The sequence below is a fragment of the Idiotropiscis lumnitzeri genome, chromosome 10 (genome assembly GCF_059441095.1).
Source record: "Idiotropiscis lumnitzeri isolate Australia: NSW breed Sydney's pygmy pipehorse chromosome 10, RoL_Ilum_1.0, whole genome shotgun sequence".
Classification (NCBI taxonomy): Eukaryota; Metazoa; Chordata; class Actinopteri; order Syngnathiformes; family Syngnathidae; genus Idiotropiscis; species Idiotropiscis lumnitzeri.
In genome coordinates, this window is record NC_142400.1 from 11,091,364 (window position 1) to 11,111,126 (window position 19,763).

The following is a 19,763-nucleotide window of genomic DNA, read 5'->3' on the forward strand; positions in this document are numbered from 1 at the left end:
CTTGCAAAATAATATTGGTAATAATTTGGCTTGACTTCCTCTATGCCTTTATCAGTTGACTCAATACATTTATTTTTTTTCCTAGACGTTAGTAAGAGAAGTAGGCTATCTGCTTCTACTTACTTACATACTATACGCTTTGTCAGTTGCCATTTCTCTTCTAAGCCTGGGAAAGAAAACAATTCCATTTTAAATTGAAAACATTTTTGGGGCAGTGCGTGAAAACGGCCAGCAGAGGACGACATCTAATTTGAATAGCTAAACTAGTATTGCTTTTGAGTGAACCAACATAACCAAGATTGAAGAGATTGAAATGCTTTGACAATGAATATATGAATGAAAATCAATCACTCATTTACTGGCTTGCCATGTAATATCAGAAGGGGTGGGGGACAGTGTGTGGGGTCAGGGCGGCGGGTTGAAGGTCTTGCCAGGTTGGCTGTGAAAGTTCAAAAGATAAAATGCCCAAGCACAAACACGCAACGCAGGTGAGGTGCTTTCCTTTCTGGGAGCAGGGGATGAGGGCGTTAATAGGTGGAAAGGCGCTATACAAGTGAAAGACCATTTACCATTTACCATAGCAGTCGTGATGCATGATGATGCTTGAGTAAAAAAAAAAAAAAAAAAAAGGACAACAAAAGAGTGCGTATGGGCGCGCTCTTCCAGCCAAGGGGACCACCGCCTTGCACAGTCGCACTGACGCACGGCTGACTCAGCGGGGGCGCCGCTCGATCATCACTCACTCCGGCCGGCGCGCACATGGCTCTTCACATCCAAGTCGGGAGCTTATAAAGTCAAAGCCCTTCACCACAGCTCACCACACAGGAGCTGCAAGAAGAGTGGATGCGTCGAGAGCCCAACACGAGGTACTGCTAGATCCCGACGGATCACTTTGCTTCTTATTAGGATTTTTTTTTAACCATTTAAAAAAAAAAACAACTATCATTAATTTCATTTTTGTAGAGATTTGCACTTTAAATCTATACAAAAAAAGAATAATAATTATGTACAGTATTAAGAAAACAACTATCAATGTAAAAATTCGTCTTCATTATTAATACTATTATTATGTAAAGTCCCTGCTACAGTAATGTGTCCACCTTCTACCTACCTGCAGCGCATTCAATTTAAATTCACGCCTAATTATTATTCTTATTATTTTTATTAATCATATTCTTCTTCTTATTATTTTTCTTCTTATTATTATTATTATAATAATTATTATTTAGTTTTCCTCAAGAATTTCGTTTCAGTTAAATATCTCTTAAGACTGATATTGTACAGTTAAGTATATGTATGTGGTATACTTAAATAAAGTTAATTGTCTAAAATTAATCATTAAAAGGTATCACATTTTTTGTCTTCTGTTCACTCTGGTTATGAATAACACCTGTTTGTTCAATCAGTTTGAATTAGCTTCCATTTGTAGTTTTTATCTCTTTTTTTAAATGTAGCCAGGGAATGAGCTGAGAGACAAACAGTGGCACTTGGCTTCACTTTTCAATTGACAATTGTTATTTCAATGTATGTGTCCTCTGCCAGATTTCAAACGCTCAGCACGCACTTTCAGTAGGCGTGGCAGCCTTATGCTTTCACATTTACTGTGGTTTCAACAAGCCCTCATAAATCCACTTACTGCCTTTATTGGATGTTCTTCTTCATGCCACAGCTGATCAGGTGCACTGACTGTCCATCTTGTCCCATGTGTGTACTTTGTATAGGTGAAAACACACAATGGAGCTGAAACCCCTCCTCAAGAAGTTGGGCTCAATAATCCGGGCCATCTTCACATTCCTCTTCGCACTGGTCGTCCTTGGTGTGATGGTGTGGGCCTACGTCGCAGGTTTCCAACTGGCCACCTCCCCGTTCGGAATCATCTCCTTTGGCTTTTATGGCCTCCTGCTCTCGCTCCACGTGCTGGTCCAGAGCCTCTTCGCCTTCATCGAACAGCGGCGGATGAAGAGCCGCAAAAAACCGTGCACTTTCACCAAGACCATCGGCTTCACCATCTCGGCCTACCAGGAGGACCCCGTCTACCTCAGAGAGTGCCTCAACTCCGTCCGAGCCCTCCAGTACCCATCCGAGCTGATGCGCATCATTATGGTGGTAGACGGGAACAACGACGATGACCGCTACATGATGGAGATGTTCAAGGAGGTGTTTGCCGATCAGGACCCCGCATGTTACGTGTGGGACAACAACTACCACACGTGGGACCCCAATAAGGTGCAGCTCGATGAGGAGACCGGTGCTGCGCACCTCTACTATGTAGGAGAGGACCCCCAGAGAAAGGAAGTGGAGCACCTTATTCAGACTAAGAGATGTGTGTGCATTATGCAGAAGTGGGGAGGCAAGCGCGAAGTGATGTACACTGCGTTTAAGGCCCTCGGATCTTCAGTCGACTACATCCAGGTAAGTCTTTTTCTTCTCTAGTTCACGTACCTCTCAGTGTGTTGGACATTTGATTCAATATCTTTCATATCCCGTGGAAGGTTATATTAAAGTATGATTTGTCCTCACTAATAAGACAATTCGGTGGAATAGTTGGATATCAAATGGTGCTCGCTCATTTATTTGGTATTCTTTACATCTATCTTAAGATCGTTGAAATAGAATGCTCGTTGTCCTCACAAGTTGGAGGACTTTGACTTTATATACTTATCAAGTATTACGTTGCATATTTATCAGGAGGGCGACCTGAACTTTATCCAATGACAGAATGTGTAACACTACAGTCAGCCCAAGAAACTACTTATTAGTTGGCGGATAAGGACATTTAAATACATACCAGGCCGAAACTAAATTAAATAAGAAATACAAATACTTCACAGACTAACGGGATGTTGATCCCAGTCAGTGTGTTCAAACAAATTATAGGTGCCTAACTTATAATTTAGTTTTTAGTGCTCCCTTGAAGATGGGAAGACATTGGACACTTTTGAGATGCATAAAACCGGTTTCAAATCCGTGGGCCATAGGACATAGCGCATGTCATATTAAGCCTTCGCTTTCCCCCAGTGATGTCGTCATTATATCCATGTTATGTCCATGTAGAAATTAACAGGAATGAGCTCACTGAGGTTAAGGTCCAAGTTAGTCATGACTTGATATATGAAAAATGTATTGTGGTAGATACTGAGGTCGGGGAGTCTTTGTATTCCATGGTAACGGAAAAGTGGGTGAATCAGTGCGTAGAATTCAGACATCTACATAAGAGACAAACCCGTGCACGAGTTGATATCTGCGCACTGTCAGTTTAATCGCTGAAGCGCAAGACAGACTAGCGTTCTGGATTGTCATAATCACGAGGACAAAGAGCGCACAAGTAATGTAGTTAAGCTTTAATTTTGTTTTTTATAAATCTGCTATCTTAATGTGAAATTATAATGTGATATACTATATAGACCGGCTAATGGAAATTAACATGAATGTTACGTTAATCATAAACCTCGCAAAAATATAAATAAATAAAGATACTTGGACACGCATGGAGCTGCAACACATTTACCAATTATATTTAACAAATGCTCCAACGATTTGCCATTTGACCGTTCAGGTATGCGACTCAGATACCAAACTGGATTGCCTGGCCACAGTGGAGTTGTGCAAGGTGCTGGAGAGTAACACCAAGTACGGTGCGGTTGGCGGGGACGTGATGATCCTCAACATGAAGGACTCGTACATCAGCTTCATGAGCAGTCTTCGCTACTGGATGGCCTTCAACATAGAGCGGTCTTGTCAGTCCTTCTTCAACTGCGTCTCCTGCATAAGTGGACCCTTGGGTATGTTTATTTCTGGAGCAAGACTGACACGATTGCTGTCTACAGCCATCAATATAAACTTGTCGCTCTTCTGGATTAGGGCTCTACAGGAATGATCTCCTTCAGGCATTTCTGGAATCATGGTACAATCAGAAATTTTTGGGGACTCACTGCACTTTTGGAGATGACAGACATCTTACCAACCGTATGCTGAGCATGGGATTCGCTACAAAGTAAGCAACAATATATTGCTCCACCGTAATCGCACACGATCTCTACCAGTCGTCTTTGCACACAGTAAAGTTGACCTCGTATCATTAAAACACAACACTGATAACTGTCAAACTCCAATCTGTGTTCCACACAGTTTTGTGGATTCAATATAAAATTTTATTGCTGAAATTAAATGTTAGTAGTCTCACTGAATTGCTTCAGGAGATTTTTCTGGTGACCATTCCACGGTATATCCCGCCTCTTTTTCGCCCTCATTGTTAGCATCTTCTCAGTGCTCCTTGTGAGTGCATTCATTTTGTCTTGATTATTAACTTGACGACATTGCGAGGGTTGCTCTTTCGCTTCATTCAAGTCGGCAGCGTAGCTGAAGCTTGCATGTAATTCCAATTTCAGCTTGCAACACAAAGTATGGCCCGAGTGAAAAAAACTCAAGTCGGGGCACTCGTAAGTCAAATATCACTGCCAGCCGCAACTAACGTAGAGTCTCCGCTGATCTTTCTTTCCTCTCTAGATACACATCTAACTCCAAATGCTACACGGAGACGCCAGCTCAATTTCTGCGTTGGCTCAACCAGCAGACCCGCTGGACAAAGTCCTACTTCCGCGAGTGGCTCTTCAACGCCATGTGGTGGCACAAGCACAACCTGTGGATGACTTACGAGTCCATCGTCTCGGGGGTGTTCCCCTTCTTCGTCACGGCCACCATCATCCAGTTGTTCTGGACGGGTACGCTGTGGGATATCCTCTGGGTGCTGTGCTGCATCCAGCTGATCGGGCTGGTGAAAGCGGCGTACGCCTGCATCCTGCGCAGGGACCTGGTGATGGTGTTCATGTCGCTCTACTCTGCGTTGTACATGACCAGCCTGTTGCCGGCCAAGTATTTTGCCATCCTCACCATGAACAAGAGCAGCTGGGGGACGTCGGGCCGGCGTAAGATTGTGGGGAACTACATGCCCCTGTTGCCGCTGTCAGTGTGGGCAGTCATTTTATTATCAGGACTGGGTTACACAATCTACAGAGAGAGTCAAATATCCTGGATTTCTGCAGCCAAGAGAATGGAAACAAAGTTTCTTATCTTTGGTTGCTTGGTCTACTTGTGTTACTGGCTGATTATGATGGTCTTATACTGGGTGTGGTTCCGCAGGTCATGTCGGCCACGTGCCAAAAGTTACACATTGAATGTGTAGGTCCACAGTGTCCAGTGACGTCCTGGCGAGTTAATTTATTATACAACTGCTATTTTAAATTAATTAATTTATTTTGTCACCTATCTCAGGACAGCAAAGGGCTTTCATTCAGCTGCTAAACCAACCAACAGAATAAATGAAGTATTAATTAGCGAGAGGACCGGAACACACTTTGACACCGTGTGCATTGAAACAAAACTGTACTGAGGGCTTTTGACCTATCCTATGCACTTAAATAAGAGACACATTCCTTATATGTATCAACATATTATAGAAATGCTGTACATACGGGAACCTGGGTATTGTGGAAATATTTATAAGAAATATATATGTGGTTGTACATATGTGAATAGCCGTCGAATCAAAAAACAAAACCACTTTTCACCAGTTTTGTTGTTGCACTGGAGTTCTGAGGATACTTTTTCTGCAGGGTTGCACACTTGGAAAAAAAAAAAATTGACCGCATATGTACAGTATGTATGCATGTAAGTTTCAAAGGATCCTTGCTTTGGAATCCCCTTTGTCAAAATCGTGGGATTTGTGATGTGAGATTAAGGGAGTCCACTTGGCTCCTAGAGACCTTCACGGAAACTTCTGAGCCAAAACATTGAGTTCCCGATAAGAGATCACTCCCACGTTCTGAGGGACCAACATCATTTTTGCTTTTTGTTCAAGAAAGCATGTATCAGGTGTGCACTGCCGACTGCGTGAAATAAAACATTACTTGCCTGTATTGACACTTCACTTCATAGTGACTGCTTTTACAAAAAACAAAACAAAACAATGCAGCCTCATTAATGCTGCAGATTATCAAAAATGATGTAGCAGTATCTATGTTCACTCACGTGTGAAATATGAACGTACGAGCACAGCTTTTTTTTTTTTTTACATGGTTAATAACGAAACGTGATTTGCAATGGCTTGATGTAGTCATGTGAACAAACAATGTGAAGAAATAAATATTTTTCTAACTTGAAACGTCTGTTGTCTTTGAATCCAAATCATTTCAAAATCACACAGGGGAAACAAGAGCGCTCGATGGCTACACTGTTAAGACAACATTTGACCCAGTAACATACTGTATTTTCTTATTCACTATATTAACGGGATATACATTCACAGCGGGCTATTAGACCGGAAATTATAAGTGCATTAAGATACTGTTGAAATTTACAGTATTGTACTGGGTCATTGCTGCCAGTAAAATATTGTAATTTAGTAACAGGTTATCGGATAAAAAAAACAAGACAAATGTATATTTTCTAGTTTGATATGATAGATACACAGTAGATAGCACGACATTAACAATACATTGTTCTAACTAGATAGCTGTGATATTAAGGAAATAAAATGTTTCCAAACAGGAAGAAAACTATCGCTTAGCTTGCCAGGTAGACCAAGATAGAAAGACAGTCAATGATTAAAGAATAAAAAAAAAAACATTAAGCAAGAGCCAAAAACAGGACTGTATTTTTTTTTTTTTTTCTTAGTCGGGTGGCCACGATGACACAGTATCGCAGTGAGAAGTCAAGTGACGCACAAAACATTGTTTATCATACCAACCACAGACAATTTTTCATGAAATAAAATGCAGCTAGATACAGAACCTTGCCCAATACACTCTTAATACAAACGGGAACAAGTCTAAGGACATGTTGACACTGCATCTCAGTTCCAATTTTTTACTTCCATAAATACATCACCATGAGAAGTATAATATTTCTTGGGTCCTTTGTGCACATGTTTGTCACATTACTGATGCACTGAGTTCACATTAGAAGTTGCATTTGGTGATATAATGTGGACGAGTACATAATGCAGATAAACTCCGAATTGGTCATCAAAGTGAATGTAGCATAAGTAAAACGTAACACAAGTTCATTATTAGATCATGCAATTTTCTCTGCTACTGTTGACGATAAAAACGAGATGATACTTTACTGAAGACCAAATCTTTTACAGTTTGCGATCAAATCAATTGTAATTTTGCTTTTTGAATATACAGTTATAAAAATATGAATGTATTGGTGAAGGGTTTTGAGTGACCACATGCCGCCGCTCCTGCTGGTCTTATTGTTCATGATGGAAAAATGTTTGAGCAATACATATATTAACGATGCTAGTATTGTTCCATGGAAATCAGACACAACTCAAGAATGAGAAAAGAGATAACGCCGTGGCCTTCTTTGTAGAATTATAAAGTCGGACACCGATTCAAGTGGTAATGCTATATTTAGATAAATGCAATCAGCACAAACCAATAAAGTAGAACAGATTGGCACGTGTTTGTCTTCCTCAGAACATTATAAATCCCATCCCGACAAATCAGCCCCATTTGCGTCACAAGGAAAACAAATGTATAAATGCAGAGTAAAATAACTGTCAAATATTTTTTTTCAGCGTCTTTGCGATTTGTTTGTAAAGAAGGCATACAATTTTAAGTTTCATTTAAACTACCTTAACCACTGTGAAAAAAAATAATTTGGTGCCTGTCCCCGATCCCCAAAATTAGACATTACCATGAAATATCCATCCATCCATTATCTGTACCGCTTTTCCTCACTTGGGTCGCGGGGGGTGCTGGAGTGTATCCCAGCGGGGCACACGCTGAACTGGTTTGATAGCCAATCGCAAGGCACATGAAGACGAACAACCATCTGCGCTCACACTCACACCGAGGGGCTATTTAGAGTGTCCAATTAACCTGCCATGCATGTTTTTTTTGGAATGCGGGAGGAAACCGGAGTGCCCGGAGGAAACCCACGCAAGCACGGGGAGAACATGCAAACTCCACACAGGAAGTCCGGAGCCGGAATTGAACCCACGACCTGTGTACTGTGAGGCCATCGTGCTAACCAGAGCTGCCACCGTGAAGTATAATCATTTAAATTCTTTATAATATTTTTTTTTTTGCGTTACGTACTCCTTACCGCCACTTTACTTCACCTGAAATTACGAAAGCGTATTGCAGCCACACCAGGAAAAATTTTTATCAAACTTATCATGCAAAAAAGTGATACTTATCATATAAAAACGTGAAACTTATCATGTAAAAACATCATAATTATCATTTAAAAACATGAAAGTTAGAGCAAAAGTGTAATTATCACGTTTTTACATGATGAGTTTGATATATATTTTTTTCCTGGTGTGGCAGCAATACGCTTCCGTAATTTTGAGAGCGTGGCAACAAGTAGATGGCATCGATTGGCCGGAATGACCGATGTGTTTATTGTCGTAATTAAGATATCATGTGTGTTATTTCGAAACGTGACGGCTGTAAATGGCTTATCACAGGCATTTATTCGTTCTTAGGAAGAGTTCTCTAAAAAAATATTTTTGTGAAGGCGCCATGTTGACAATAGTTTGCATTATTGGCCTACTAAACGCAGCCAACGGTCTTTATCACTTACTAGCTCACTTCCGCTGAATCTTTACTTAATGTAGAAATATCTGTCTCTGCTGAAACAGAGAAAAATTGGTTGAAGGGAGCAAACTGACGTGGAATCAAAAACTCTCAGTACCAGTTATGACTTTGGTCTAATCCAGGGGTGGGCAAACTTTTTGATTGGCGGGCCACAATGGGTTCAAAAATTTGACAGAGGGGCCGGACCAGGAGCAACTGGATGGAGTGTTTTGGTAACCTCACCTCTTCGGAGAAAAAAAAAATACATTTAATTTGAAATGAAAGTGAACAAAAGCATTACAAAGAAAATATATGTCTATGACACACCACAGTTTTTTCGAAAATAAAACATTAACAAGGTTTATTCACTTAATTTTTTTCAAGTTCGGTGGGCCGGATTAAAACGTTTAATGGGCCGCATGTGGCCCCCGGGCCATAGTTTGCCCGCACCAGGTCTAAGATGACTGAGACACCTTGTGCGGTGGCAGAGAAAGGTCACAACAACTGCAAACTTCGCAACGCAAAAACATTGAACTACACACTATTGCAAATGCCACAACGGAAGTGACTGAACCTCCTTGCGGGATGGGAAAAGACGCAAAACTGAAATAGGAATAAAAATAAAGTTGTTTTATTGTTGGTGCTCGCGTCACTGTAGCAATGTCAGAAATTATTTATGAGGTGTTTCAAATAATTTATTTGCGATGTTCCTGTGGTTCGTCTGCGTTTACGACGGGCTCAGCGTGTACGAGAGGACTGCTGTCACTTGCCAGCCACGTATTAGAGATTGCTAACGTTGAGTTCATGTTAAGAAAAAAACAAGACTGAGGGGCTAAATTGCAATTTTGATGGGCGAACGGGGGAAAATAGGCTGAGGTAAAACTGTCATTTATTTACATCGTGCTTTTCAAAGTATTGCAGCGTCTTCAAAAGACACAACGTCAAACGTTCATTCAGTAATCTCCTTTTTTATTGTTATAACACGGCTACTGTGGTCCGGCGCCGACGCCAACTCCGAGCAACCTGTTCCGTCATCGTTGCGCACGGATCTGTTCTCCGTCCGCTTCTTTCCTTCTCGCACATTCCAAATCGTTACAGTATTTTTAATATTCCGTGAATAATAATAATATCGTGTGGACGTAAGGTTTACATTACAATTGTCAAGGTTCAACATTACAATTCCAGCTTTGCGTCTTTTTCTATCCCGCGGGGTTTTTCGGTCACTTCCACTGTGGCTTTAGCAATTGTTGTGACCTTTCTCGGCCATCGTAATCTTGGGTCAAACATCATTTGAAATTGGTGAGATTTCATGCTGACAATCAAAGACCGAGTCAGAAAAACTTGAAAATGTGGTTCGTTTTCTAATTAACTTTACTGTTGACGGACACTTCCAAATTACAAATGTAATGGTACAATGGTGACATAATTTGACAATATTTCATAAGTTGTTGCTCATTGTGTAGTGTTGCTCAAACATTTGTGTGGCTTTTGAAATTTTGTTCCACACTCAAGTGTCCCATGTCACTCATGTTTATGCGAATGCTCTAAGTGTGATTGATCAATACATTCTGACTGTAGGTGTGGAAGAGATGAATGACAAGTACGCCCTGGTCTGGCTCATTGTTGTTTTTGGCAGGCATTTTAGATTTAGTCTTCGTCATTTGGACCAAAATGCTTATTAGTGTTCGTCAGATTTAGTCATTCCTATTCGTGATAGTTTTAGTCTAGCTTTAGTCGACAAAAACCCAAAAAGGTTTTAGTCGGTTTTAGTCGATGGAAATGCAGAAAAAAAGTTTTAGTCTAGTTTTTACAAATTTATTAGATCAAAACTCCAAAAGGTTTTAGTCCGTTTTAGTTAAAAATAGGCATACAAGGTTTCCAGCCAATAGCAAGGACTTTTTGATGGACTATTAACGATTGTGCATTACGAACAGATGATGTAACAGAGGAATCAATGCTCATTGCTCCAAAATAAGCCGAGAACCAAAATGTTTTATTTGGCATCTGTTGTGGCTTTAAAGCACCAAAAATAAACAAAATAAAACATTTTATCAACAGGCTTGCCATACGTGTGTGCGTGCGGCGCATGCGCCCTGCGTGCTCTCCCGCTGGTGGGCGTGCCTAAACGATAGATAGGTTGCACTTCATGGCAATGTTTTGAAAGACAGATGACATGTACAATAGGAAGGGATGTCATACATTTTGCGCGTCTGACCAACCACACGCTAACAATTTCCTCCCGTCTTGTCTCGTCAATGAAAATTTCATGTACGTCACGTCATGTGTTCGTCATCAAATAACCTCGTTTAGCTTGTCAACGTCTCGTTATCGTCATAAAAAAAAGGGGCGTCAACGAAAGTTTTTCGTCATCGTCACCGTTGACGAAAGCAACACTGGTCTGGCGAATCATACTGAACATATACGACAAAGACCAATTGTGGTCACATTCACACCTGGAGAGTTTAGCATGTTCAATGAATCAATATAACTTATATATTTTTTTTGGTTGTGGGCGGAAGCTGGAATTCAAACATGGGAGCTTCAAAATGCCAAATACTAGACCAGCATGCTGCGTTCATGGCCCCTATTAAAAAAAATAAATAGATATTTACTTTGCATTAGTGATAGTGAAGCATGTGGAGTATTTGACTGAAGTTACCAATGATGTTTCCTGGCACACTAAAGGGTTACGAGTGACAGAATTTGCCATGTTGAAAAGCAGCTGACCACTGTTCATCCGGATGTAAGATGTGGTCAGAGCCCACGTCGACGAGACCACAGCTGTCGCGAAAATCTTCACTTTTTCATCGGGACAGTCAGTGAGTCAAAACCTCTGATGGTCGTCAAAGCAGTTGTAGTTTGGCAAAAAAAAAAAGAAATTGTCGTATGAGTAAAAGTTTCTGCATTTCCTTGAGGCTCGCATTGGCGTGACTCATCCGTGATATACTGTGTTCAACGAGAGTTCCCGCCAAAGGCCGGAATCGCTTCCCTTTGAGGCTGTTTTCAATTAGGCTATCCTCCCCCACCCTGTCTGGACTTTCCTCCCTCACTGACGTCAAGAAGGAGGAAGCGTTTTGGCTGGGCTTCATGACTGGACTAATTCAGTACGTATTAGACGCATGAGTCTGAACTTTCCACCTGTTGTTTTTTTTAGGGGTTACTTGCAACTGTGATGCGTGCTAGAACATCATCTCCATACAACTGCGGTTATCAATACATAAAAGAGTGGCAATAAAAGCTAGTTCCGATGCGACAAGAAGGACAAAGTGCACTTCTGACGGAAACACTGCTGTCTGCTGTCAGATAAAGGCACGTGAAAAAACAAGTAGAGAGGATCCCATTCGAACACAATCCATTCCAGGAGGCTGTAGACGATTAATCAGACTGATCTGTTTTTTTTCAATTAATTAATGAATCAGATTTAATGAAGAATTTTACATTTTAGTACGAATATTATTATTTTTTTTTTTACATTTTATTAAAAACCAGGAATTTCTTTTAAATTGACAGTTTTAACACTTAATATAATAGTATTTTGGTATTTGAGTGCAATAAATAAATTCAATATCTATAATAAATAAATACAAATAAATTCAGCAACACACATTGCGTGCGAGTACGTTTTTCTCTTCAGAGTAGTCGTAGTTGTGCATCACTCCCCAAATTCCCCAACAGCCCAAACTGTTGCTATGGTTGCAAGGAGCGTGCATCACCATTGGTTTGCATTCTGAGTGTTACATTAAAGGGGGAAGTCGGGTCAAAAATTGTCTTCCAGTCACAGAATATTTGCACATTATGCACATTTGCAATATAACAAAAAGTTTTGACATATTGGATTGGGTAAATGTGCATTGCAATCAAAAGTTAACCAAATATATCATCAAGCCATTTGAGCTATTCTTTTGCAATTTGTGCCATTATCTGTGCCCATCCTGCCAAGTTACCTTTTGGCTTTTCCCGTCTGGTGCTCAACACAACAACAAAGACAAGTTGAATGAATACAAGAACTGTTGAAAAAAGACAAACGTGATGAGACTCAGACAGTGAAAAAATAAAATCAGACACACATTTCACGGTTCTAAGAAACTTGGCAGAACGCAGCCCACCTATGAAAAGGATACGAGCAGAGTGTGGATGTCTTCCCTTTTCTTACAAGACAGCAGATGGAAAGTTATTGTCAGGGTTGAGGAAGGTGAGGACCCAAACGCAAGGAAGCAAGGCAGGGGTAACTTAAAGGGCATTTAATTAACAGAAAACTAAGGCAAACAGGGAACTTGGAAAAACTAGACAACGACAGGAAACTAATGATCGGGACAGGCGACAGGAACAGGCGACAGTGAAAATGACAAAGAACCAACAAGAACTGAAAGCAACCAGGGAACTAAATACACACAAATTGACGAGACAACGAGGAGCACCTGGACAAGACCCGGAGGGTTGGAAGGACCGGATTGGTTAACACTTGGGCTTGGGTAAACGAGCACAGGTGGAAACAATAGACAAGACGAGACAAGACACATGAACAAGGCCAAAACATGAAACCAAATACTAAACCAAAAATAACAAATACAAATCATGACAGTTATGTCAACATAATTACCCTGTATTCAGAAAATGCAGGAACAAAAATGTGCAGTGCTGCGGGGAAAACATCAAATTGTTTGAATCATTTTCTGGACTCCTGAATTTATATTTGTTGGAATTAAAAAAAATGTGTTACTTTTAATTTTCTGTTTCTTTTCGAAATATTGTGAGAATACTGATAAGAGTGGTCATTTTGGTCACTCTGATCGTGGTATATTCATACTGAGAGCAGATAATACTTAGAGAAAAAAAAAAAAAAAAAAGACTGTCTGGAACTGATAGCTGTCTCCGTAACCCGTAAGGGAGGAGGGGGGGGGAGCAGGTCAGCGGACGCGAACAAGCTGCCAGTTGCAACTTGTGCTTTTTTTTTCTTCTACTACTACAACAACTAGATTTTTTTTCTTTTAAGTTTTGCACCACCATTAATTTGTACTTATCACCCCCCCCCGCCCTCTCCACATTACACCACTCCGCAGTGAAAAGAGCTGCCAAAATACTCCTTGTCTCCTTCTGATTCAGTACACAGCAAATTGGCCATCAGCGAAAAAGGAAAATGTAATGTCAGATGTATTGTACGGGCAACTTTCAATTTGCAAGAAAAACAGACTCATTAAATTCTGTACAAAATAAATAAATAATTGAAAAAAATCCACCCATCCATATTCTATAGTGCTTGTTGTCATTGCGGTTGCGGTTGGGGTTGGGATTGCGGTTTGAGCTGGAGCCGAGCCTAGCTGACTGAGTGAGAGGTGGAATACACCCCACACTGGTTGACAAACAACCTTTCACACTCAACTTCTTCACACCTAAGGACAATTTCAAGCCTTTTCTTTTAACTTGCATATTTTTGGCATGTGGGAGGTAGCTCGAGTAACTGGACAAAAGCAGCACGAGCACAGTGAGAACATGTCGCCTCCACACAAGAAGACCTGAAATCAGGTTCAAACATAGAACCTCTCAACTGTGAGGCCGATGAGCCAACCTCTAATCGGACGCAAAGGCAATCTATTGTTTTTGTATAGTGGCACTGACCTTATCTTTATTCTTGAATGAACATTAAGAGCAAAAAAAAAAAAAACGTTCAGTGCAGCTTGTTGGAGGGCGTTCTAGTATGCAATGCTCCCGACATGAACTTTCAAGATCCAAACAGCAACGCAATTAACTAGTTTGTTGTCACGTGACACGGCAAAGTATTCACAGTTACCGCCACACTTAACTATTTTTCACGTGATTGTTTTAATTTTAACGGCCTTGAAGTATCTGTCATGGAAATATTCATGGTTGTTATAGCTTTATTACTGCATTAGCACAGATTAAAGATACAATAAGTTGCCAAAGTGCGTTACAATCAAACAAAAGACAAGCAGTGCGCTCCAGAAATTGCCCTTTGTATGTCAGGAGGAGCGAAGTTTAGCCTGGGTTGTTAGCGGAAGTTACAGAAAGTCTTCACCTCATTTGAATTTCCACATGCGCTTCTGGTGCATATTCTTAAATTAAAAAAAAAAATGAAATTAAAGTCAAACTGAACAAACCGCTCCGTCATCATTTTGTCGCATGTGGAGTGTGCAGTCAGCTGTCAACTTCAACTAAAAAGCACAATTTCACACAACAATATAGCCAATTATAAAAAATATTATATATTTATATTACCTTGCTTTGTGATTTTTTTTTTCTTTAGAATCTCAGCGTACATTTCTTTTATTGGATTTATCCATCATTTACCTATCAACGGTTGATCGAGCGGGGCATAGTTTGAGCAACAACCACAAAAAAAAGTTGTATTTTTACGTTACCAGAGCATCAAAATTTGCAATAACATTTGCAAAACAAGCAAACAGCGAGGATGAACGAGCCACATTTTTCTCTTTGCTAGTTTCCCCAGCCCTCATTTCAACTATTATTGCAAGAAACTATAAACATTTTCACTTTCAGGGCGTTCCAATTTATGTATGAATCGTCACCGTAGGAACGGCACTCCGTTGTAAACAGTTTGACCCTGGAATAGATTATTTCTAGCGTCACACAACTGATTGTTTTGAATTTGAGATGTTCCCCAGTAGTTCGCTGAGGACGTACGTAATCCAGGGGTTGACTCTGCACACAAGTTCTCATGAGGACACTGTCATGAAAGGCTCCACGCTCGTGGGTGGAAGTTGAACACAACAGCGTGACACGGGGACTTCAGTCACAATGTGCCCGATTAAAAACTCCTTTGGAAAAAAACTGCAACAATGAAACGCGCAAATTGCCACGCAAAGACGACCAAAGGACTTGTGAAAATAAGTCGATGACGTCAAGTGCAAAACATTCACAATAATGATCGATGCATGGCAGTATGAAACAAAACAAATGAAGTGGGCCACGGTTGCTTGAAAGAAATTCTGCAGAAATCATGAAAAGAAAGCGTTATGACTGCGTCAATAACTTTTAAAAAGATTTTTTTTGAATGTCTTGCAGTTCACACCCTGTCCTAATATCAACGTTGAGTGGAGAAGACCAAAGTGCATTCAGATGTTGATGATGACATGCATAGAGTTGACACTTGCTGCTTGTATGCTGCAGTGCATCTTCGGTTACCGGGACGACGGAGAAAACCAGTGGAAAAAGTCCAAGCAATGTGTCGGTGAAACGTCACGTTGAGGCGCTGAGTCATGTCTGACTATATTTAGAAGGTTACTACTCCTTTTTAAAGGCTCGCGCAACCCGCTCACGCTCACACGGTTTGGTGCTCCACCACCACCAAGGCAACATAAGAATTGAGGGAATGAAATTGAACTTTAAACTCCGGCACTCCTTTTTAAAGATGGAGTTTGATCTCAGCATAAAAGAAATCAACTGAGTGGCTGTTACGCTTCTGAAGTAGCTTCCACTACGATCATATTTGGGGACCACTTGAGCCATTTCAATATTGCATTCTTTTTGTTTTAAAACAAGAGATACCCGTGTTTTCTTTTTTTCTAGATTTTGCACCATGTGGCTAATGCAAAGGTGCGGCTTTTCTGTGGATTTTTCTTTCACCCGTAGGGGCGCTCTATCGTTCAGAAAATATGCTAAATAAATAAATAAACAAATAAATAAATCTTGATTTTTTTTTCTGTTTTAATTAGCAAAGTTGTTGCCGTGTTAAAAGGCCCTTTTTTTTTAACAATCTGTTTATGTACCTTTATGTGCATTCACAGTACAAAATCGTTCCGTATATGCAGTAAACAACACATTTTTTTCAACATAGAAAACTACGGCTTATCGCCTGGTGAGGCTTGTATATCGTTTTTCTTCTTTTTTTAAATAAAGAGTTGCTGCGTCTTATATACAAGTGCGCCTTATGGCGCTGGGGAAATCTCCTCCTCCCTATAGGCCTCAGCTGCTAAACGGAACGTTCTTTAATGACCATGTCACTTGATCACAACTGGACGTTATTTAAATGCCTCAATCAGAATGAGAAATAGAGGGGTCAAACCCATTTGGAAGAGTCTGGGAAAATTATATTTATCCAGAACCAAATGTTCAAACATCCTTTGTTGTAATGCCACAGGAGTCAAATGCACTTCTCCTTTCCTATTCTGCCATGCCGTCATGAACAACTGAGAAGGATTCTTCTGGCGTTCTCCTTAGCTCCGTCATCACAGCCATTTTGATGTCGCCCACATCTTAAAAAACTTTACTATTTGATAATCGGGACCGATATTTGGCATTTTTACGATGATAGGCATCGGCCTTTTTTTTTAACTTTCGAGGCCGATAAATTAAAAGCTGGTTCATTTTGGCTAGCTGCCGCACACTTCTCTGTCTCTTTGCTGTGCTTGCGGCCTTGCCTGGAGAAGCAGATTGTCCAGCCCACAGCACCATCTGATTGTTTCATGGTGCAGTGGGTAGCAGCCAATCAGCAGTAAGCTGCCTGTTTGCTTTTTCACCTCGAGTCACACGCACTATGGGAGTGTTTGTTTTTATTGAACTGAGGCTGGGAGCTCCGTACATTTTTTTTGTTTGACTTTTAAAACTAAGTTGTCTATTTTCTAAAGTAAAAAAAAAAAAGCTTTAATATGTTGTGAATCACTAAAGTTATTTAATAAACATGTGATTAAAGACATTCAAACTAAGTCGAGTTTTGGAGGTTTTGACACCATTTTACCTCTTTTTTCCAACAAATGAATATCGGCTTGAAATATCGGTTATTGGCCTCCATCACTACTAATAATCGGTATCTGTATCGGCTCTGAAAATAGCACATTGGTCTATCACTACATTGAAATGAATCATTAGTGACCGACCGCGCATGACATTTTAATGGAGCACAACATGGAATAAAGGTGCAATGTAATAAAATGTCACTTCATGATGTAATAACACCGCATTTTGAGTGCACAATCTTACTGCTTTTATGAGCTCATAACCTTCTTGTTAGATTAAACAAAAAAAAAAAAAGAGAATCTGAGGGTGGCCATATCATGAAGTGTTGAAGGCTAAGGCGCAGCATTAGGAGAAAATTAAAAAACTAAAAGGACTCAACCTGTAACCTGTTCGCTGAATGCCAAATATTGTTTAATTTGTCAAGTTAATGTTTCAACCCACCTGACACATCACGCTGATCTCTTCAAATGTTTAAGTATGTTTTGTCAACATTATTTGCAAGAAAATAGGATCCTGGACACACAGAAGGAAAAAAAAAGCATGAGAATGTTTGGGGATGTGTCAAAAAAAAAAGTACGCAATTAGTGGTTGCAGCAAGACATTACAGAGACAGAGGGCACCGGGAGTGGGAAGCACCCATACTTGTAATGTTCCAACCTTGACACGGTCGGTGTGTGTACGTGTGTGTGTTTATGTGAGAGGTGGATGGGTGTGGGACTTAATGACGGCGTTAAGCTTGAGGCATAGGGCAATAATTCCTTGCAAATAATGTAGTCTCATGCACACTCATGGACATACACCCCAAACACACGCGCATACACCCCTACATGCACGCACACACCCACACACACGCACACACGCACACCCACAGTCACACACACAAACAAATATAACATCAGTGACGTAATGGAATATTAATGTATGCTTACAAATATGCATTTGAAATTGGACTTTTGTTACTGCTAATGATAAACACTCCCTCATACACACACACGACTTATGTAACATGAGCAAATAGGACAAGGGGTGTCAAACCCAAGCGCCACACAATATATTGTCCTCATTACATAATCACATTTTTGATTAGCTAGTCCTTTTAGAAAAACTAAAAGAACAAGATATTCAATATATTTACTCACAAAAAGATATTGCTACATGAGAATTATGTATGTACCAATGTATGTATGAATGTATGCACTGAATATATTTATGCACGTATGTATGTACATATGGAAGCACAGTATCTATACAATGTTTGTATGTACGTAACAGTTTGTATGCACAGTATGAACCGTGTGTACAATATGGATGTATGTACGTTTATAGCTAAGTAAGTTTGTACTGTATAGATGGGATACAATCAAATTGTATAAATTAGAATTAGAAATCCCTTTATTGCCTTTGGATCCATTTTTAAAGAATCATTTTCAAACACACCAAGCAATACAAACATTTGCTTGCACATCACGGTACAGATTTACACACTCAAGAGCACAGGTGTCAAACTCAAGGCCAGGGGGCCAGATGTGGCCCGCAACCTCATTTTATGTGGCCCGCAAAGCGCAAATCACATGCGACAATTTCCTCTTTCAAGCACTTTTTTCCCCCCACTTTTAACAACATTGAGATGTGAGATATTGTAATTTATTTGTTACCAATCCTCCCCTTTTAAAATAAATTGAAGAATTGTTGAACAAACAATTACGTACGGGCTTCTGAGTTCAAAACTGGCTTTCCATCAATTTGTTGTGTGTATGTGATAACGTAAGGTGATCATACATTTATATTGGTTCACATGTCACAGTCACAACGGCTCTCTGAGGGAAACCAGAACCACGATGTGGCCCGTCCACAAAAATGAGTTTGACACCCCTGCTCAAGAGTCATGTTATATTGAATTTATTATTTACTTTTCAACAATTATAAAGAAAAAAATATATATACATATTTTTTTTCTTATTTTATTTATTTATTTTTTTTATTTATTTTTTTATTTTATTAACCATCAGACAACTATTACTGCAGTGCTTTATGCACAATGTTATCAGCAGCTCATAAATAAGCAGTTTGACAAAGATTAATGACAACATATTACAGGTATTATCCTGTAACGTCTTTAGGATGATTGAGAATGTTGAACTGAGTATATGAAAGCAAATATTGCAGTGCCTTATCTTTCTCTTTTACAGTCTTTTCTGTTTTCACTTTGGATTGACAAACATTTACTGCAACAACACGTACGACCACACGCACGCCCGTCTTATGTAATTGGAACATGTAGGGCAGTTAAAATCATTTTAATCCACTGTCACATCAGCACTTTGGTTGTCCTCATGTGGGAGGTAATTAGAAAAGGCATATAATGTTTAGCATCTTTATAATATATTTACATAACTGGGCCATCATTGCATCGTTAGTGAATTAATCCATTAATAAACAACTCGCTTTAAACAAAAAACTCCT

The 19,763-nt window shown here is 39.9% G+C and overlaps 1 protein-coding gene across 1 annotated transcript; it reads left to right on the forward strand.

The window, feature by feature from the left end:
* Window positions 1-658: 658 nt before the first annotated feature.
* On the forward strand, window positions 659-5,182 carry has1 (hyaluronan synthase 1). Its single transcript, XM_088307144.1, has 5 exons — window positions 659-866; window positions 1,722-2,412; window positions 3,557-3,782; window positions 3,862-3,994; window positions 4,507-5,182. Exons 2-5 carry the CDS (start codon window positions 1,735-1,737, stop codon window positions 5,180-5,182), a joined length of 1,713 nt encoding a protein of 570 aa, XP_088163270.1. The 5' UTR covers window positions 659-866; window positions 1,722-1,734.
* The last annotated feature ends 14,581 nt before the right edge of the window (window positions 5,183-19,763 follow it).